At 37.8% G+C, this 23396-nt stretch overlaps 1 protein-coding gene and 1 long non-coding RNA gene across 2 annotated transcripts; both read right to left on the bottom strand.

Annotated features, from left to right (window-relative positions):
* Positions 1 to 9449: 9449 nt before the first annotated feature.
* On the bottom strand, positions 9450 to 10974 carry LOC138873857 (uncharacterized). Its single transcript, XM_070152341.1, has 3 exons — positions 10656 to 10974; positions 9727 to 9935; positions 9450 to 9635 (listed from the first exon to the last, which is right to left on the bottom strand). Exons 1-3 carry the CDS (start codon positions 10972 to 10974, stop codon positions 9450 to 9452), a joined length of 714 nt encoding a protein of 237 aa, XP_070008442.1.
* Positions 10975 to 15069: 4095 nt separating this feature from the next.
* On the bottom strand, positions 15070 to 17199 carry LOC138874208 (uncharacterized). Its single transcript, XR_011401254.1, has 2 exons — positions 16714 to 17199; positions 15070 to 15141 (listed from the first exon to the last, which is right to left on the bottom strand). It is a non-coding gene; the product is annotated as an uncharacterized lncRNA (long non-coding RNA).
* Positions 17200 to 23396: the final 6197 nt, after the last annotated feature.

A 23396-nucleotide genomic window follows, 5' to 3' on the forward strand; every position in this document is an offset into this window, starting at 1 on the left:
GTATGGGCGGGTTGTCCCACGCTGCTGCGTTCTTTTAAGCTATGGATTAAAGGAACAAATGTAGTTGAATGGAACAGCAGGCGGGTTACATGTTCCACTATGCCGAGATGTGAGGTGCAGGTGGTGATGATCACCCCGGGGTATGCGTTAGCGCCCTTGACAGGCACTCCAGAACCCGCCAACGCTCGTGAAAACCCGGGTCGGTCGGTCCTCCATTCATCCGACCGGAGGTATGGATAACGAGGCCACCTTCACAACCTTCTCCCTTCTGTCCCTATGTTGGAATAAGGTAAGGTGGTTCGCTTGAGTTGCTCAACCGCCTCTTAGCCCGGTGCGCATGACGTTATATATATATATATATATATATATTGCAATAATCTGTTTAGTGCAAACATTCAATACAGATGCAAGTAAATTTTCTTTTTTGGTTGTAAATACGAAAACTTTATTATAAACTAAGTAACATTACATAGGGCTCTCCCAGCCATCCCACTGGGATCGAAACTGAGAGAGTTTACAAAAGTACTAGAGTTTTGCACAGCATTAATGTTTTCCATACTAGCCAATCTATTACAAACTTCTTCCGATGCAAGTAAATTTATCTTGCCGACCAAAGTTGTCCAAGCACAACAAATTTGGGCTGACATACAGTTGTTTGTCCTTTAATTTAAAGAAATACAAACCCTAGATTCCAAAACGAAGGCAAACAATACATGGGGGTTCATTGGATTTGTGGTTATTAGACCAAATAACTATTTTATCTCCAATGGAATATGTAGCAAAGACAAGATCCTTATATTCTTAATTACGCTAAATTGCTTATGAATAAGTTTAAGATAATTATAAATGATGTCAGACTAATTTTCAAACTTATTAGTTGCTTATGACAATGACATGTTCCAAAATAAATTAAATATCTGAAGGATATCCTATGGAATATTTTTAGTGGTGTTTAATCTTTGATTATTGTATTTGTAAGTTATTATTACCCAAGCCAAATTGGTTGTGAAGCTTCATCATCACACAATTTCTTTCTTGTTTCGAAATGTTAAGGAAAGTACTTTTACACGTTATCGTTTCTTAGATATAGGGTGTAGGGTGTGTTTGTTACGAAGGAAATATTTTCGTTGAAAATGTTTTTTTGAAAAATAAGTGGCTTTATCACTTATTTTTTTTATTTTTGGTTGGTACGTAAAAGAACTCTTTCCAAAAAATATTGTCTAGCATTTGGTTAATGAGTAGAAAATATTACAACAACAACAACAACAACAAACTCAGTATAATCCCACGAGTAGGATTTGAGGAGGGTAGTGTGTACGTTACCCCTATCTTGAAAAGACAGGGAGACTATTTCTAATAGACCCTCGACACAAGAAAAAATACAATAAAAAAAAACTGTAGCAACAAGTTATAACCTCAGCAAAATAACAAGACAAACCAAAATGAAAGAAACAACTTACAGTAATAGAAACTCACAAAAAATAAGAAAGTACAATACTAACCCTAATACTACTGGTATGGACAAGCAAAACACATGATTACCTACTAACCTTCACTAATTCTCGACCTCTACACCTTCCTATCGAAGGTCATGTCCTCGATAAGCTGGAGCGACACCGAGTAGAAAATATTATTTTGAAAAATATATAATTTAGGCAAACACTATGGGAGAGGGGAGATGAGGCTGTGTGGGGGTGGGTGTGTGAGGGGTGGGGTGGAGGGTGGAGTTAGGTAGGGGTGTGGGAGTAGGGTTGGGGCTTGGTCGGGGTGGGGTAGGGGTAGGGGTGGGCGGAGTGAGTGGTGGGTGAGGGTTGATGGGGATCGGAAATAGGGTGGGGAAGGTTAAAAAAGAGTTTTGAAATATTTTTTCCCTCCTCTTGGTAGGAAAAATATTTTCCTCCTCTTAGTGAAAAATGAATTCATAAGAAAAATATTTTTCAAAGTATTTAAGCTAACCAAACATGAAAAAATTGATAAACGTTTTTCAAAAAATGTTTTTCTTCATACCAAATATACACATAGATGAATAGTTTTTGAAGAAAATATTTTATCCAAGAAGCAACTTAGAAATAAGCACTTCAACTATCTTTTATTAAAATTAGTATAGTAATGGGTAAGCTAATAATGAACGTTATGATTTATCTTAAAATGATTTGGGAGGTGTAGTTTATTTCATTTTCGTAAATTTTACTGATCGATTACGTTACACCCCGCAATATTACAATGATGTTACGTCCTGCAGTATTATGTTACGATAATGTTGCGCCTTGCAGTATTACACTACGATGATGTTACGCTTCGCAGTATTAAGTGATGTTCTAAACGTCAATACCACACAAGAGGGGGGTGATTTGTGTGGTACCCAATTTTTCGATCTAGAAGAACCTTCTAGGTGTTCTAACTGCTACTGTTGCGGAATTAAAAGTACAGAAAATAAAGAACACAGAGATTTTTACGTGGAAAACACCTGGCTCAAAAGGTGAAAAAATCACGACCTACTACTCAGTAGGATTTTCCCAAACATCCACTAAAACCACTGAGCCAAAACAGTATTTACAAAACTCTTTGTAAACCTAAGGATTAACTCTAATCCCTGTGTAGCACACAGCCTCAACTGTTGCGACACCTTCAAGTTAGCCTATAACTTGAACACTCAAAGTACCTATTACAAATGTTTCTATGAAAGCTGAAAAGGTACAACTTTAAACCACCTACTACAATTGAACAAGAATAAGAATAAACACAATGGAATTGGTTCTTCTATCTTGTTCAAGTAGCTTTAGGTTTGCACACTTGAATTACACACGAACTGCTTGCAAAAAACGGCTATTTTTCTCCCTATTCACGTTTAACTTCTGCATATGTGCAACACCTGTAAAAGAGAACAATCACTGTTATTTAATGAGTTAATAATCAGAGTTTGATTGAGACTCAATTGTTGATCTTCCATTGAAGTTGAGTCCTTGTTCAATACAAACTCCAACCATGTCATTTATCCGGATTGTATGATTGTGTCCTCTTCCCATAAGGAGACTTTCTCTTCTCATCTAATATGCAACATTTTCGATCAGTTCAGGAGATATTGCTGCTTGATTACTGAGACTTATCTCTTTCACGTGTATCTCACATGTCTAGGTTGATAAATACTATGCCTCACATGATGAACCTGGTCCATGACTGAGTTCATTTGTCATTCTTCAAAACTTCACCTGAACTTGGGCCAACAAATTTCCCCCTTTTGATGATGACAAACTCTGTGCTTTTACTAATCAAAGAACCTGTAGGAACTTAGCTTGACCAACAACACATTAACTTAGAATTTTAACTTATCATCAAGGACCAGATTTAATTAGGTTATAAATATCACATTATTCAAAATAAAGAGTAAAGCACAATATCTCTTCCCCCTTTTGGTATCATCGAAAAGTTGTATACATTGTGAATCCCAGAATTTAGTAATTACTCATGGCCACTTGGGCAACTGCAAGTGAAAACATGGATGAAATCATCAATAATCAACAAACATATTCAAACTATTAAGAGCAAAATCTTCATAGAACAAGAGAACCAGCAACTGTCATTGATAAGATATGTTTCCACCAACAAACTACAAAAAGAAAGAAAAACTTCCAAAGCATGAGCAAAAAAAATGAAAAAGTCCCTAATCTTGGTCACTAGGGGTACTAGATTGGTTCAAAAGACAACAACTGGACATCCTAAGGCTTGGAAGAACTAGAGGGCTGAGTTTGGAGAAGGTTGAGCATATTCTGAAGCATCCCATCACTCTTCTCCTTTTCTTTTGCTAGCTCAGTTCTAAGGCCATCTCTTTCAGTTTCCAGTTCAGCTACACGAGCCTGGAGCCGAGCAATTTCAGCATCCTTAGATCCACACTCTTGAACCAAAGCCCTAACCTTGCTGTTCACAGGTGTTTTCAGGGATGAACCAGGTTCAACTGGGGTGGCAGTGACTGGATAGTCACAAGCCAGAAGAGTTTTGACGCCAAAGAGTTCCTTTCTTGATGCCATCTCCCATTTCTTCAAAGGCACATTCAGCCTATCCAAAACAATAGTCAATATGAACTCATATGGGGTGGCATGAGCCTTGGAGCCATTTATGACCTTGTCCAGTAATTTGACAATAAAGGCAGGCCAATTGATCTGCATTCCTCTCATAAGGCACTCCATAAGAACCAGGTCCATGTAGTTGGCAGTGTGCCTCCTCTCCTATCTGGGCAGCAGGCACTTGTTAACAAATTCAAGCAAGACATTGTGCTCAGGCCTAATCTCACTTTTTTGCACAAACCTGGCTTCAGACACATCTTCAGCAGTTGCGGCATCACAAGAATTCCTAGTGATTTGAAGAGCAGTAGGGAGAGAATCTAGACATGGCTACCTTTGCCTTGTATAATCATCATACCCCTCACTAGGTATGTCTAGAATCTTACCCAATTTGAGTGCATCAAACTGCACCCTTACTCCTTTCACTATACTGGTGACTACCCCATTCTTCACTGTGCCATTGGCCATAAACTCAATCAATTCTTTCCTAGCCAGCCTCCCATCCATTTCAAGGATCATGTCCTTCCAACCTTGTGCATCTAGGGCATCCACCAGTCTTCTCATTCCTGGCTCATCCAGGTCTCTCAACAGTCTTCCTTTCAAAAAAATTCTTCTACCAAAGATGGCAAACCTATCTTGTTCCTTTTCAGATTCCTCTTCTTCTTCTCCACTCCATTATTCTTCTTCCTCAGTAATTTTTACCTTCTTACCTTTCACTGCAGATCTGGTTCTTTTGGCTAAAGAGGGTTCATCAGACACAGGTTCAGAGGAAGACTTCTTGGAAGATGCCTTGGCCCTTTTTGCTTTGGGTGTAGGAACCTCCACAGTTGTTCCCCTTTCTCGATGGACCAGTTCCATCTCTTCTTCTTCTTCTTCTTCTTCTGCAACCTCAGAACTCTCCACAGCCTTTGCTTTTTCCTTCTTCTTTTTCTTCTTGCTTTCTTCTAGAGCTTTCTGTAACTCAGCTTCACTTTGTCTGACCCTGCTTCTAGTGGCTCTTCCCTTAGGTACTGAAGGTACAGTAGGTTTTAGGGATGACATTTTGCTTTTCTTTGTTGGCTTGGAAGCAGTTGGAGCCTTTTGTGTGGAAGCTTTACGCTTCTTTGGATCATAACTGACCCCAACCCTCTTCAGAAGATTAGCCAGTGTTTCCTCAATAGATGAACCAGGTTCATCTTGTTGCTTGCTTAGATACACAATCCCTTTAGCCGCCTCCCCAGAACCACTTCCCCCTGACTTGGTGCCACCTTCTTCAACACCTCCACAGATAGCCAGAACTTTTTCTTTCCCATTTCTCCTCTCATCACCACTTGCTCTCTCTCTCTTTTTCTTTCTTTTTACCTCCACTTCTACTAGATTCAACCCCCTTTACATCTTTGACAGGACCAACCAAGACAAACTTATTTTCTACATTTTCAACCACAGTAGAGAGTACCACACAAGAACTTACCTCCCAGGGGTTTCTTGAATTTTGGTAGTGTCAGAAGACCCATGTTCTTCTCCTTCGCTGGCAGAAATAAAAGCTTCAGACTCAGAGCTTGAGTCAGATTCTTGAGTAGGACTTCCCTTCCTCTGGCTAGCCTTCAATTTCTCATTTAGAACTTTCTTATAGCTCCAGAAGCTATAGTTTTTCTGGCTAACATTTTCTGCCTATGAAACCTAGATTTTGGGGTTTCACTAGGGGGTGTAGATGAGGATGTATTCGAAGGGGATACTGGTGGGGGAGTGCCAGGATTATCTTGGGGGTTAGTCATGGTGGATTGTTTCTTAAGAAAAATTTGGGAATTTTGGAGAGAAGAAGGGCGATCAGAACTTGAGAAGAGTTTTGATGGTTATGGACTAATGAAGAAGAGGTATGGCGTGTATTTAAAGATGATTAGACTTAAATGCAGTAACGACAGCTTTTTTAGAGGTCAATTAGAAGTTTAATCAAGATGCAATTTCGGTCTCTTAGTGATTATTAGGCATCGCTAGATTTTAGGCAAAAATCCCGATTTTTAGAGTTCTAGGGGAATGAAATGGTTCAATGCTCAACGGATAGAATTTCTGGGAATTTGATGAATGTAGGACTTCTGCTCATGATTGGAAAAATAATCTTTCTAATTGTGCAGAGTATAGAAAACATACCTGAGCTTTTCATATGAACATATACTGATGAACCAGGTTCTTTATATAGAACTCTCTTAAACATGCCTCAAATGCCAAAATAGAAGAAACTTTGTAAGAGATCAGTGAGCCATACACATGTCACAGGAGTATACTAATTAAAGTATGAAACTGAGTAAGAATTGATCTAGATATTTACACAAAGTTAGAACTCCTAACCAAAATATATATATATATATATATATATATATATATATATATTTCATTGTGCATTCTGAACTGGACCTATTAGGTGATCTTAATCATCCCTAACTTCAACCTGTTCCTCTCAAAGTTTTCTCTACTCAGTGCTTTAGTGAAGATGTCAGCTATTTGTTTATCAGTAGCACAGAATTCTATTAAAATCAATCCTTTCTCATAGTTATCTCTTAAGAAGTGGTGTCTAACATCTATGTGCTTAGTCCTCTTATGATGAACAAGGTTCTTTGTCATACTTATAGCACTAGTGTTATCACAGAATATTGGAATACATCCCACTTCAATTCCAAAATCTACCAGTTGTTGTTTGATCCATAGTAATTGAGCACAATAGGAAGCAGCAGCAACATACTCAGCTTCAGCAGTAGATATGGCCACAGAATTTTGCTTTTTGGTAGCCCATGACACAAGACATGAACCAAGGAAATGTGCCATACCTAAGGTGTTTTTCCTGTTCACTAAGAAACCTACATAATTAGCATCAGCATATCCAACTAGATCAAAATTACTACCTTTAGGATACCAGAGACACAGATTAATGGTACCTATCAGATATCTCAGTATCCTCTTTACCGTAGTCAAGTGGGACTCTTTTGGATTTGCCAAAAAACGAGCACAAAGACCTACACTAAAACCGATGTGAGGTCTCTTGCAGTAAGATACAAGAGTGAACCAATCATACCCAACTTTTGATCGACTGATGAACTAGGTTCATCAATATCTAATTTGGTGGCAGTTGCAATGGGTGTGTCTATTTCTTTAGATTCCTCCATTTTAAACTTTTTGATTAGATCTTTTGTATACTTCTGTTGATGGATCATGGTTCCATTTGGACTTTGTTTGATTTGCAAGCCTAAAAAGAAGTTAAACTCACCCATCATGCTCATTTAAAACTCACTGCCCATTAGTTTTGCAAAGTCCTTACTCAGCCTATCAGTGGTAGCCCCAAATATGATGTCATCCACATATATTTGCACAACAAAGAGATCTTTACCTTTTCCCTTAAAAATAAGGTACTGTCAATTTTACCTCTTTTGTAACCATGCTCCAGTAGGAATTTGGATAGTCGTTCATACCAAGCTCTTGGGGCCTGCTTGAGCCCATAGAGAGCCTTGTCTAACTTGTACACATGCTCAGGACATTCCTTGCTCTCAAAACCTGGAGGTTGTTTCATAAACACTTCTTCCTTTAGGTAGCCATTCAGGAAGGCACTTTTGACATCCATCTGATGAAGAGTGAATTCCATGTGTGCTACAAAGGCTATGAGGAGTCTGATTGCCTCTAGTCTTGCAACTGGAGCAAATGTCTCATCATAGTCTATGACCTCCTCTTGGTTGTATCCTTGTATCACCAGTCTTTCTTTGTTTCTTGTAATTGTTCCATCTTCATCAAGTTTGTTTCTGAAGACCCATTTTGTACCAATGATTGATCTGTCCTTGGGTCTCGGAATTAGATGCCAAACTTGACTTCTTTCAAATTGGTTGAGTTCATCTTGCTTTGCATTCACCCAATCTGCATTCTGCAAAGCCTCAACAACATTTTGAGGTTCAATAAGAGATAAGAAAGCATCAAAAGCACACAGATTCTTTAGCTGCGATCTAGTTTTGACTCCAGATGTTGGATCAGTAATAATGTTCTCAATGGGATGAGAACTTTGATACTTGTGAGGTTTCACAACCAACTGGTTTCTGCTAGATATCTCTCCCATGTTCTGTTGTTGAGGAACAGGTTCATGAACAAGTTCCTCTAGGGGGTTTGATTCAATTTCTCCTTGATTAGTTCCCCCTGTCAGGTTGCCCTAATTTGAAGGACCTGTTCCATCACCTGTTCCTTCTTTTGATGCCACTTTGACTTGTGCTGGGGATTCAGTCAATTCCTTTACCAATCCAATGGCTTCATCTTCATGTTCATGTCTCTCAGAAAGAATGTTAGTTTCATTAAATACTACATGTACACTTTCTTCTATATACAGAGTTCTTTTATTAAACACTTTATATGTTTTTCTATATGAAGAATATTCCAAGAATACTCCTTCATCACTTCTGGGATCAAACTTATCTAGGGAGTCTTTTCCATTATTGTGCACATAACACTTGCAACCAAATGCCCTAAGATGGGATATGTTTGGTTTTCTCCCTTTAAGTAACTCATAGAGAGTCTTCTCTATCAGAGGTCTGGTCATGCATCTATTGATTATGTAACATGCAGTGTTTACGGCCTCTGCCCAGAAGCTGTGGGGCAATTTACTAGAAAGCAGCATGGTTCTAGCCATGTCCTCTAGAGTTCTATTCTTCCTTTCAGCTACTCCATTTTGTTGAGGGGTCCTAGGGACAGAGAAATTATGATCTATACCATTTTCATCACAGAATTCAGAAAACTTGAAATTTTCAAATTCAGTTCCATGATCAGACCTAATGAATGCAAGTTGATTTCCTAATTGTTTCTGAGTTTTTCTAACAAATGCAATAAACATGTCGAATGCTTCATTTTTTAAGGTTAGAAATAGAACCCAGGTAAATCTAGAATAATCATCAACAAGCACCATTACATATTTCTTTCCACCTCTGCTCATGATTCTTATTGGACCACATAGATCCATATGGACCAGTTCTAACGACTTGGTTGTACTTACCATTTTCTTACTTTTGAAGGATGATCTTACCTGCTTACCCCTTGCACATGCCTCACAAACTTTGTCTTCCTTGAACTTGATATTAGGTAACCCTATCACCAAGTCTTTAGAGACTAATTTGTTTAGCTGATTTAGACTTGCATGACCAAGTCTTTTGTGCCACGAGAGGGGATCATTAACCAACACACTTAAGCAAGTGAGTTCATTTTCTGAGAGAGTAAACAAATCTACAATGTAAATATTATTAACTCTTTTTCCCTGCAAAACAATCTTGTCAGTGGTAAGGTTAATCACGAAGCATTTAGTAGAGGTAAAAGCTACAAGATTACCTCTGTCACACAATTGTGACACACTTATTAGGCTATATTTCAAGCCATCTATCAGGTAGACATTCTCTATGGAATGAGAATCTGTTTGCCTACCTTTCCAACCCCAATGATCTCACCTTTCTTTCCATTACCAAAGGAGACATTACCTCCTTTTAAGTCCTCAAATGAAAGGAATTGGTCCTTGTTCCCAGTCATATGTTTTGAGCAGCCAATATCCATATACCATATTTGGCTCCTCCCTTTCACTTGGACCTGCAAAAAGAAATCAGGGGTTAGTCATAGGAACCCAAACTAGTTTGGGTCCCTTTCTATAGGAAAAAGGATGAATCAGATTCCTTCTTGCCCACCCAGGCAGCTTGTTTTTCTCTTGAACAAAGACTTTGTTCTTTTGACTGGCCTTTTCTTTTGCATTACATTCATTTTTGTAATGGCCAGCCTTGCCACAATGTGTCCAGATTTTATTTTCAGGAAAAGTGAGGTACTTGCTTCTAGAGTCCCATTTTGGAGCTTGAGTCACATAGCCAAGTCCTCTTTTATTGCTACTGTGATGCTCTTGCAGCCAAGAGAGTGCATCAGAAGCCTTGTTCTACTTGCAAGTTCTGTCTAGTTCATGTTTCACCTTTCCTAGATCTTCCTAGGACTTTGATGAGTTCATCTTTCTTATACAATTCATCTTTCATTTTTCCCAAGTTTTCTTCTAGAGTGAGATATGTGTGATCAACTTTCTTCTTTCCTGTTCCTAGTTTCAGTTTTAAGTTTTGAGACCTAAGTTCTAGAACACTGTTATCAAGTTCAAGAACTTGGTTCTTCAACTCAGCATTTATGTTATCACTCTAATTAGCCCTAGACTCTAGACTTTTGCATTTTGCTTTTAGGATCACACATTCCCTAGACAGAACTTCTTTCTCATTGTTAATTATCTCAGACTCATCAATGAAGTCTAGTAGTAGCTCACATCATCTGATTCTCCGATGGCCATCAGTGCTTGCTCTTATTCATCTTCATCTTCCGAATCTTCATCTGAAGTTTCTCCCCAAGCAGTAACCACAGCCTTGGTTGAACCTTTGTTCCTTTTTGGTTGAACCTGTTCCTTCTTCCTGTTCCTTCGTTCAGCCCTTTTTTTTCTTCCACTCAATTTCCCATTGAGGATAGTTCTTGATCATGTGATCAGTCTTACTACACTTGTAGCAACCTTCATTGGTCTGTTTCTCAGGAGCTCTTGACTTGTTGAAGGTTTTACCTCTTGAAGAACCCTTTCCTCTAATCAGGTACTTTTGAATTCTCTAGTGATCATAGCCATCTCATCATCTTCCAGATCTGAACCTTCAGCAATTCTGAGAGCTAGGCTTCTCTCCTTCTTGGGTGTATCCATCTTCATGGTTTGCCTTCTTAGTTCATAAGCAGTAAGATTTCCAATCAGTTCATCCAGTCTGAGAGTAGCAAAATTCTTGGATTCCTGAATGGCCGTGATTTTGCTTTCCCATGAGACTGGCAGAACCCTTGTCAGGATTTTCTCAACTTTATCTTCTTCAAGAATAATCCTTCCAAGGGGCTTAAGTTCATTTGTCAGTGTAATGAACCTAATATACATCTCTTAGATAGTTTCTCCTTCCTTTATAGTAAAATTCTTATATTGAGAATACATCAGTGTTCCTCTGGATCTTTTTACTTGAGGTGTTCCTTCATGAGCCACTTGCAAAGTGTCCTATATATCCTTGGCAGTAGTACACCTTTGGATCCTATTGTACTCATCTAGACCTAGTCCACACACAAGCCATTTCTTGGCCTTAGCATTTTTCTCCCACTTTGTTAGGTCTTCAGCAGTGCAGTCAGCCCTTGTCTACTCCTTCCTCATTTTTCATTGTAGTTGTCAAAGGACCATCAATGACTATGTCCCAGAGTTCATAGTCTTCTCCTATGATGTGATCCTTCATCATGTTCTTCCACCAAGAGTAGTACTGTCCATTGAACAGTGGAGGCCTGGCAGTGGATTGCCCTTCCCAGTTCCTAGGTGGTGCACTCATGTTGATCTTTTCTTAAGGTGTTAGCCTCTTCAAGGATAACCTGCTCTGATACCAATTGATGTTCTAAACGTCAATACCACACAAGAGGGGGGTGATTTGTGTGGTACCCAATTTTTCGATTTAGAAGAACCTGGTTCTTCTAGGTGTTCTAACTACTACTGTTGCGGATTTAAAAGTACAGAAAATAAAGAACACAGAGATTTTTATGTGAAAAACACCTGGCTCAAAAAGTGAAAAAACCACGACCTACTACTCAGTAGGATTTTTCCAAACATCCACTAAAATCACTGAGCCAAAACAGCATTTACAAAACTCTTGTAAACCTAAGGATTAACTCTAATCCCTGTGTAGCACACAACCTCAACTTTTGCGACACCTTCAAGTTAGCCTATAACTTGAACACTCAAAATACCTATTACAAATGTTTCTATGAAAGCTGAAAAGGTACAACTTTAAACCACCTACTACAATTGAACTAGAATAAGAATAAACACAATAGAACTGGTTCTTCTATCTCATTCAAGTAGCTTCAGGTTTGCACACTTGAATTACACACGAACTGCTTGCAAAAAGCGTTGCTATTTTGCTCCTTATTCACGTTTAACTTCTGTGTATGTGCAAAACCTGTAAAAGAGAACAATTACTGATATTTAATGAGTTAATAATCAGAGTTTGATTGAGACTCAATTACTGATCTTCCATCGAAGTTGAGTCCTTGTTCAATACAAACTCCAACCCTATCATTTATCCGGATTGTGTGATTGTGTCCTCTTCCCATAAGGAGACTTTCTCTCCTCATCCAATATGCAACCTTTTCGATCAGTTCAAGAGATATTGCTGCTTGATTACTGAGACTTATCTCCTTCACGTGTATCTCACATGTCTAGGTTGATAAATACTATGATTCACGTGATGAACCTGGTCCATGACTGAGTTCATTTGTCATTCTTCAAAACTTTACCTAAACTTAGGACAACATTAAGTTACGACAATGTTGCACCTTACAGTATTACATTACGGTGATGATACGCTTCGCAGTAATAAGTTACGACGATATTGCACCCTGTAGTATTGTACGTTGAATTTGTCGTAAGGTAATTGACATCAGTCCAAGGAAAAGATTATTTGGGGATTATAAGGATTATAAGTGATGAGTAAATTCGCGAAGGTAAGGGGGTAAGTAAAATCGAAAAAAATGAATTTTGTCGAAGTTTGGTATTTTGGGATAAAATACGGCCCAAACTAAAATACCCGGTATTTATGGACTAGTGTCATACAAGGTACTACATGACCATGCTAGTAAGGTGTATAAGGTATGTTAAAAGAGAGTAGTATTTTAATTAAGTTGAGATAATTTTTAAATTATACGGGCAATTGATTAATTACCGGGTAATGGGACATTACCTAGTTAACTAATAAGTGAATAGGAATTACACGTGGCAAGAAGCCATAATTCAAGAAATGACTAAGTAGTCATTTATGCCTAGGTGCCTACCTAAGGATAAATGAGAATTAATGTGACCAAATCAAGACTTATGATAAGTCTTGATACGACAAAAAAGCATAACCCAAAAAACATAAAAAAAAAACCCCAAAACAAGATACTTCAAGGATCAAAAAAAGCTTCATAGTTCAAAGGCTTCAAAAGGTTCTGTCTTTGGTCCAAAAGAGACATTACAAACAGAAGCTAATTAACTCACTTAGATCTTCTTCAAAAACGTTAGAAACAGAAGCAAATTTTCCAACGAGAATTTGTTGGAATAGTAGCAACGTGGAATTTTGCGGTTCTAGAAGAGTACAGTACAATCTTCGCCAAGAATATTATACGGAGTTTTCCTACTCCAGGTATGTTAAGACTATCCCTTCTTTCTTTTGGCATGATCTATACGACACAAACGAAATGAGCAAATGCACAAATTCTATAAATTACTATATTCATAGAAGTATTAGATATATCTATGTTCTTGAATTTTTATGTGTCATAATATTCTATCATATGTTCATAGGTCTCAGGAAAAAAAATAATACGAAAGCTGAAAAGAGTTTACTTTATGATATTACTCAAAGGCAAAATGGTCTTATGTCATTCCGAAAAATTTTATTAACGTACTTTTCATGCATTGCATTCATGTACATTGACCCATAACCAGACGACGTTATATACGTGTATATATTTATGCATGTCACACCTCCTTTTTCCGCACCCGCGAGGGTGCAAGGGAGTTTTCTCCAATTAAAGGACAGTCGAAACGGGATTTGTTTGTTTGTTTCAGAGTCGCCACTTGGGAATTTTAAGGCGTCCCAAGTCACCAATTTTAATCCCTGAATCGAGGAGAATATGACTCTGTTTATTATTCTGCGAACCAGAAATCCTGAGTAAGGAATTCTGTTAATCCGGAAGAAGGTGTTAGGCATTCCCGAGTTCCGTGGTTCTAGCACGGTCGCTCAACTGTTATATTTGGCTTGATTATTTTGATTTATTAAATACATTTTTATTGCATGATTTTATTGTTACCGCTTCTATTTAAATTGTTTATAATTAAAGACCCTTCTTCGAATCGAATCACGCGTACGTGTATTCGTTTTTATATATTAATATTTTTTAACGTGAAAATCGTGTCACGCGTACGTATACACAATATAATAATTATTATTTATTTATTTTTTTCGAAATTTTTTATTATATAAAAAAAACTTAAGTTCGAAATTGTGCTAAAAATAAAATTAAGAACGATCGTCGCTCTTGTATAATTAAATATTGAACCGCACATCTCGAGTTATATGAAATTAATATTGATATTCTCCGAAGAGCCCCCTTTTATTAAATGTTCGTTCGAAGTTGCGCGAACGCATAATCCGAATTGCTTTTAGAAATATAATCAGGTTACGCGAACGCATCCCTAATCACGCAAAAGATTCTTAATAGTAGTATAGATTTTCCATAAATGTTTATTGCATCTATCTATTTTTAAATGTAAGAATCGTGGAGAATTACCGATTGGGATGCCACCAAATTTCTTGACAAAGAATTCAAAATTTATTAGGCGTTGCTACAAGTCTTATTTTACGCGTATGAATTATATACCTCAAAACTATTCAAATTTTAAAGAATTAATGATATGAAAAAGAAACAAACAACATGTAACTAAAAATACTACCATTTTTATCGTGGATACAACATTAACATATCCAAAAATTGAATCGCATATAAAACTGGAAAAAGAATTAATTTGATAAACAAATTAATAGTTTCTGAAGAATTTTTATTGTTACATTTAATGCGAATTCTATTTCTACATATCCTTGACATAAAATGTTGCAATTCGTGCTTGTAAATCCCATATCCTTCTCATATACTTGTTTTTAGTCCAAAGTTATAATTGTTTGGTTAATTTGTTTACAAAGATTGAGTTTGAGATAAATAAACCAATTCTTATTCTCTGCCTATGCGACTATTTGCAAACACTTAACTCTATATTTTGTAAAAAAAATCATTGACATTATTTCATATATTAAAAGAAATGAGTTGATCGCGTTCCTAAAATAACTAAGCCATTAGTTATTAAGAAAGAGAACTAATCTACTAATTGATTTAATACTATATTAACCAACTAAAACAAAACTGAAATTTAAACTAATAAAATTTAAATGAGTAGAAGACATCCTTATAATTCCAAACTTCATTTACTTGCCATGTTGAAGTTCTTCACAACATGAGTTTAAAAGATATGTACCTGATATTGAAGCAAAAGAAAATGAAGATGAAAATCAGCAACAGTAATAACAGTGCAATAGCAACAACTGCCCAGCAACAGTAACAACCCAGTAACAGACCGGTGGAGTAGTAATCCCAAAAAACAAAAGCTTTAAGCTTTAAATGTAACAACAACCATTAATACTAATTTCAAACAAAGAAAGAAAGCAGTAGATTTTTTTAGCTTTTATTTTTATTTTGAAAGCTTAAATATTTTTCGGAATTTTTCTCTCTTCTATTCTCTGTCCGTTTTTTTTCTCTATCTGTATTTCTTGTTATTCCCATTTGTCTTCAAGACTTCCCATATATATAATCCCATCCCATAAATCTTTTAATCAATTAAATCAATACTTTTTCTCTACCCAACCCATTATCTTTCCACTCATCCCCATTACATTAAATAAACATATCACACCACCCCATTATATTTTGTCCCCCATGCTTTAATTAAAATAATGCAAGATTCCCCTTTAATTTAAATCTTGTCCCCCCTTTATATTAAATAATCATATCACAACCCACCCCATTTCATTTTGTCCCCCATGCTTCAAATAAACAATTTCAAAATGTACAATTCCTAAACTACCCCTTCCGACCTTACTGAAATTACCAAACTACCCCTGAACGTATTACAAATTTACCAAACTACCCATCAGCTATAACACATCAATTAATCAAACTTAACCAAAATATAGACAATATGATCAATTTCTAACAATGTTCAAACAACAATATGAACATGGATGAACATCATAACAACAATATCACATGAACACGATTTTAACAACATTTCAACAACAAATCACATGAACACGAATTGAACAACAAAGAACAACTAAAATTTGATTGAACAATATTTTAGCAACAAACAATCCTATTTTCGGATTCAACAACAACAACAATCAAAGTATGAAGATTTCTAAATTCAATCATATTGAACTTAAAATCAACTCTAACAACATTACAACAAACAATTCTTATATTAAACTTAAAACAAGATTATGAGAACAATTCAAGCAATAATCATAAATGGTAAACAAGAAATCAAACTATACAAAATTCGGATTCAAGATCATCCAAACAAAGTATGAACATGAATGAATCTATTTTAAGACAACAAACATGACGGATTAAACGATTAAAACAATATATTCCTTTAATACAACTAAATTCTTTAAACAAATAACAAGATCGACGAAGAAACAATTATGAACTTAAACTTGAACTTAACAATATTAACAATTTCTAACAATACATAAACACATGAAACAAATTGAAGAAATAGTTGATTAAATTTCAATTTGAATCTAACAAACATCAAACTAACAAATACTTACTTAAACAATAATACAAACATGAAATAAACATGAAAACAACTAATTAAACTTCTATTTTGAAATCTGAAAATTAATTTAACAAACAACATGAACACAATAGAAAATTATTTCAAAGATGAACAACGAACAAAACAAGGATTAAATCATTTAACGATTTTGGATCCGGAAAATATCAAACAAAATATGAACAAAAATAAAACTCAAAAACAACTAACCGGAGATGAATCAACGACGAACTTTGATTGTAAATAAATCTGTCCAAGCCTCGACCAAAGCTCGAACGAAGGACGACGAAGACGAAGAAGAAGTAGAAGCAACGGCGGAGGAAGGAGGAGCAGCGGCAGCGTCGCGGACAGCCATGGCTGCTCGTCGCAGCTGGACACGGGCAGCAGCTGGTCGTCTACTGCTGCTGCGTTCAGCAGCTTATGGAGAAAATGGAGCAGCAGTTCGGGAAGCCATGGACGACGCAGAGGCAGCAAGAAAAAGCAACAAACATGGCGATGGGTTGACGACGAAGACGCAGCCATGGACGAGCCTTTTGAGCTTGACATGGAGAAGATGGGCTTCTTGGTGGTGTGTGCGCTTGTGTCGAAGGAGATTAAGCTGCTGGAGCTTAGCCATGGCAGCCATGGATGTGTGTTTTAGAGTTTGGAGAAGAAAGAAGAAAAGAAGAAGAAGAATGATAGGGGGGGGCGGATGACTTAGGTCATTTTTAGGGTTTTTGGTTTTTTTTTTGTTTTGTTTTGTTTTGTGTCTTTGAAATGCAAGATAGGGGTATTGGGTCTTTTGGGTTATGGACTGGGTCGACCCAGTTCGAAATGGACTGGGTCGTAGGGAAGATTGGGCCATTTTTTGGGCCTGTGGCTTGAAATTGAAGAAGAGGCCTAATTCCGACTTTCTTTATATTTTCGCTCTCTTTTCTTCTTTTATTTTTTCTAAAACTAAATTATAAAAATACTTAAACTATTATTAAGAACTAAATTAAGTTATAAAAGCGCAAATTAACTCCCAATAACAATTAACGCACAATTAAGTATTAATTAAGCATAAAATTGTATATTTGGACATTAAATGCTAAAAATGCAAACGATGCCTATTTTTGTAATTTTTAATTTTTGTAAAACAAATTTAATTACTAACAATTGTAGAATTAAATCCTATATGCAAAATGCGACATATTTTTGTATTTTTTATTAATTTAGCAAATAAACATGCACAGATAAATACAAATAATTATTCAAAATATCACAAAATATCACAAAAATTGCACACCAAAGAAAAATCATTTTATTTTTGGATTTTTTGGGAGTAATTCTCATATTGGGCAAAAATCACGTGCTTACAGCTGCCCCTCTTTGCCCGAAGACACGAAGGGTTTTCGTGCAAAGATAAAGCGAGCGATTTTTGCCCATCCGAGTACTCCGTGTGAAGCATTTTTTTTTTGAAAAAGATTTGACCGAACCTTTGCTTCAAAGGTTTCCTACATATCCTGGGCTAAACAGGAATCAGGTCAATGTAGTTCGGGAAATTTTGGTAGCTGGGACTACCGTTGGACTGCAATGTTACTGTTGTTGCATGCTATTACTACTGCTTACCGATCTCCTTGTTACACCGTGCTTAAAAGAAAACAAGAAGCTAAGCTATACTGCAATTTTTCTTGTTGCCTTGCTTTCTTGTCTGCTTGCATTTTTTCCGGTGCTTTTCTTCTTTTTGACACATGCACTTGAGTTTGTACTGTGACCTCTTGTTGCAACCTTCTGCTTCCCGGTGCCGGGGAATTTTATTGTTTCCTGCTGGGGATTCCTATTGTAACCCTCTGTTTTATTGTTCTTTGACTTGATCTTGAAATGTATGCCTCTGTTATCTGGGCGGGCTCCCAACTTCAATACTTGAAAATTAAAGACTTGAAATGTATGCCTCTGTTATCTGGGCGGGCTCCCAAATTCAATGCTTGAAAATTAAAGACTGAAATGTATGCCTCTGTTCTATGGGCGGGCTCCCAACTTTAACAACAAAATGAATGCCATTCCTCTCTTCAGGCGGGCTCCTGACAACAACTTTGAAAGTAATCGCCATTCCTCTCTTCAGGCGGGCTCCTGACAGCAACTTTGAAAATAATCGCCATTCCTCTCTTCAGGCGGGCTCCTGACTTCAAACCATACATCGCCATTCCTTTCTTTAGGTTGGCAATATTTCGACAACTCTTTTAAAATGCCTTTCCTCTCTTCAGGCGGGCTCCTGACAACAACTTTGAAAATAATCGCCATTCCTCTCTTCAGGCGGGCTCCTGACTTCAAACCATACATCGTCATTCCTTTCTTTAGGTTGGCAAGATTTCAACAACTTTTAAAAACGCCTTTCCTCTCTTCAGGCGGGCTCCTGACAACAACTTTGAAAATAATCGCCATTCCTCTCTTCAGGCGGGCTCCTGACTTCAAACCATACATCGCCATTCCTTTCTTTAGGTTGGCAAGATTTCAACAACTTTTGAAAATGCCTTTCCTCTCTTCAGGCGGGCTCCTGACAACAACTTTGAAAATAATCGCCATTCCTCTCTTCAGGCGGGCTCCTGACTTCAAATCATACATCGCCATTCCTTTCTTTAGGTTGGCAAGATTTCAACAACTTTTGAAAACGCCTTTCCTCTCTTCAGGCGGGCTCCTGACAACAACTTTGAAAATAATCGTCATTCCTCTCTTCAGGCGGGCTCCTGACTTCAAACAATACATCGCCATTCCTTTCTTTAGGCTGGCAAGATTTCAACAATTTTTTTTTTTTTTTTAAAAAACGCCTTTCCTCTCTTCAGGCGGGCTCCTGACAACAACTTTGAAAATAATCGCCATTCCTCTCTTCAGGCGGGCTCCTGACTTCAAACAATACATCGCCATTCCTTTCTTTAGGTTGGCAAGATTTCAACAACTTTTAAAAATGCCTTTCCTCTCTTCAGGCGGGCTCCTGACAACAACTTTGAAAATAATCGCCATTCCTCTCTTCAGGCGGGCTCCTGACTTCAAACAATACATCGCCATTCCTTTCTTTAGGTTGGCAAGATTTCAACAACTTTTAAAAATGCCTTTCCTCTCTTCAGGCGGGCTCCTGACAACAACTTTGAAAATAATCGCCATTCCTCTCTTCAGGCGGGCTCCTGACTTCAAACCAATTTTTTCATCCTCATTCTCCAGGTGGACGCCTGACTTCTTCTTCAATTTTTTCATCCTCATTCTCCAGGTGGACGCCTGATTTCTTCTTAAATTCTTTTTCCTTCGCTCTGCTTTGTTCTTGCTTGCTGGGGATAATACCACTGTGGGAGTCTCCTTTCTTCCCCTCCTTCAAATTCATTTTTTTTTTCAGAATTTATTTTCGCTCAACACTGTTAGGGATAAAAGTGTTATCTTCTTGGGATAACGTTGTTGAGGATAATGCTGCTGGGGAATTTTATCCCTTCAAATCGATGCTTCATTCTTCTGGAAGCTGCTGAGGATGATAATGGTTTTTGCTTTTCTGAGCACAAATGTCATCCCTTTGTTCTGTCTGCTGGGGAACAACTTCTTTTATTAAAACTTGTTATGCTGGGGGTAAAACTGGTTCAAAGACCACTTCCCTTGAGACTGGTGCTATATTCATTTTACCCTGAATGGGTATCTGACTTCCAGAAAATTTTCCAAATGAAAGGAAAATTTTCTGCCCCAGTTTGACAGTCTCCCTTATGGCCTGCATTTCTGTCATCAATGCCACTTCCTTTACCTGTTTCAATTTAAACAAAATTTGTTAGTTTAAAACGCGGTGGTTGGTTGTGATACTCCCACTGGGATGGTTTTCCCTTTTCCCTTTCTTGCTCTGCGTTCCACAACTTGTTGGGGATGATATTCTTTGTTGGGGATAATCCTTTTCTGCTGGGGATATCCCTCTTCTTTCGTGGCATGGCTCGGAAACTTGCATTTTCCCGACCTGTTAGTCTCGCATGAATTTCCCAAATCATGCTTATTGTTTTTCTTGTTTTGTCCACGGGATCTGGTCTTGAGGTTTAGTAACCTTTGATTTCGGCAAGGATATCCCTCTTGACACTCGTCAATCCTTTTGCTGGGGATATCTTTCTTGACACTGGCCTCGCGCTTGTTCCTTCCTGACTATATCACTTGGATGTACTAGTCAGATCTTATCTTGGAAAGCTGATGGTCTACTTTGAAGTCATTTCCCACTGGTCTTGACCAAACAGACTCTACTGGGGAAATTGCTATGAAAGGAAAAGATAAAAGGGAACAGAATAAAAGACAAAGGAAAAAATGACTCTTTAACAAAAGAAACTATAAATAAAAACCTATCAAATGAAAACACTGACTCTAATGGTCATGACATGCATATGTGGCCTATCCTTCGTCATCAATCGTCTTTCAAGGTCTTCCCTTGACTATTCCCCATCTGATTCCCAATCTTATTCGACTTGTAGTGCCCGAAGGGTTTTCACTATCAAGCCTCTCTCATTTTGGGTTTTTCTCTCAGCTTTCATCGCCTTATGGTGTCCGTGAAGATTTTCACCGATAAGACTCTCTCATTTATATCACTTTCTAGCTGGGGATTTGGAGTGTTGCCGGTATGACTCTCTCTGCTGGAGATTAGAGTCCTTTCTGCTGTGGAACAGAATGTTATGTTCGCTGGTAAGATTCTCATTTGTCTGACTTGGCATCTTTTGCAGACTGATCAGAAGGTCTTTCTTTGGACCGTAATGTGGGTTTTTTGGATAGGCTTAGAAAGAAAGGGTATTAAAGGCTCAAAAACAAATCAATTTGGGGTTCAAAATTACAACCTTCGGAACCAATTTTGCTTACAACGAGCATAACTCTTGCCCCAATTTCTTGCTTGGGGATTATTTATTTATAATTAATTATTTTTTTTTTCTCTTTTTATTACACCATGCACACCATGCACACTATGCACACTGTGCTCCCTATGACCGAACCGTGAGGCGCCTACGTATCCTCTTTGAGGAATCAGGTCAAACGTAGTTCCCAATTCCTCTTTTTTCATTTGACTTTCTTTTGTTTTTTTTTCGTTTTTTTTTTTAATTTTTTCTTTACCTTCCAGGCTCGTATTTCCTAGTCATTGCTATTGATTCCGAATGAGGGGTATGAAAGAAAATAAATAAGACTCAAAAGGGGTAACGAAGGATAAAGTGTTTAGGTAGCAGAATAAAATGCCTTCGTCATTCCAGTCTTCAAAACATGCCAAGTGCAAACAACACAATTGAACATAGATTTATAGTCTCTTCCGATGGTGCTGGACTTGACAATTATGTTAAACACTTGCTTTTTCATTTGTCATTTCTAAAGCACTGCTGGGCGACACTCTCACTCTCATGAACGACCCTCATGCCAATTTGGCGAATCTTGCATTTAACGGTTTTCTTTATGTTTTACTTGCCCCAGTTCCACATGACTCGGGCTTCAAATAATCTCAAACCGTTCTTATTTCCTTTAAATGCTTTGATCACCTTCCCAGGGTTTTATGATTAACTTTATAGACTAGGCCCAAACTGTGTGCGCATGTCATGTCCCTAGAATCGGCATTGAACGAAAATGACAAAAGGACTAAATAAAAAGATGACTGGAAATAATAAAAGACCGGCTTTTGTATTAAACTTCCGGCGAAATGGTTAGAAAAACAAACAAAACAACCAGAATAAAATCTTAACACAACATCAACGAGACTTAAACAAACTGATACGACAAAAATGGAAAGATAAGAAGGTTTGACACAAGACAATATTCGGATTACAACCCTAAGAATAATCCGGATAACAGAAATGACAACAAAATAAACCACCAACAGCTTCTCTCTTGCTAACCAAGGAACGGAGCGTCCTCCCATTTTATCAAAATTGGCATCTTAGCCACTAAGCTTTGCATTAGTATTGCCAAGACCATTATCAGCTTCCATATCATCAACCTCCGTCAACAAGTTCTCGATAGGGTTTGAGTGCTCCATGTTACTGTTATCGATCACAATCCGCCCTTCTTGGATCATTTTCTCTACTTCCCTTTTCAAATTACGACAACTCTCAATGTTGTGCCCTATGACATTGGAGTGGTACGCGCATTGCGCTGCCGGATCAAAGTTTCTTGCATGTGGATCTGGAGTATATGCGGGGAGCGGCTCAATCAAGCCAGCATGCTTTAGCCTTTCAAACAGACTTGCATAAGATACTCCGATAGGGGTGAGAGCCTTTCCTCGTTTGAGCAACCTTTCGTTCCTAAATGCTTGATTGGGCCGGAAACCTGATCCAGGGGGCTTCCGGTAGGCTTGTGAGGGTGGATAGGCCTTCTGTGGAGCTGGGTATTTGGAAAGTGAAGCCCATCTTTGGGAACCTCGTGGAGAGAAGTAGCATTGGGGAGGGGAGTAGCGTGGACGAGTGATGGAGCTACTCGGGTAGCTAGGAAAGCTGTCATAAGTGGGTTGGGATGGAGAGTATGGGGGATGGGTAATGCCAGAGTTTGAAAAGCTTGGCGGTGGTGGGGGTGGTGCTTTCCCAGTTATCCATGCCTGATACATGTCTGCCACATGTTGTCTAAGCATTTTCACTTCTTCTACCAACCCGTTGTTCTGTTCGACCAATTGTTGTCGGTCATCAGTACCGACCCATCCTGTTTTGATGTTCTGTGTCATTTGCTTTGCAGGGAGGAGTTACCACAACCAACCACTTTTCTATATATGAACACAACAAAAGGAAGCCAGCACATTAGTGTCAGGGCATTTGACAGATAATCATATATTAGAGATGCAATGCACCTAAGCAGTTAAACTGTTCTATCAGAAATGCGATGCACTTGCGCTTTCCTTTATTTTTCTTTCTTCCCTTTTTTTTTCTTTTTCAGTGGTGGTCGAATCTTATAGAGATTGCCTA

Source organism: Nicotiana sylvestris, chromosome 7, assembly GCF_000393655.2.
Source record: "Nicotiana sylvestris chromosome 7, ASM39365v2, whole genome shotgun sequence".
NCBI lineage: Eukaryota > Viridiplantae > Streptophyta > Magnoliopsida > Solanales > Solanaceae > Nicotiana > Nicotiana sylvestris.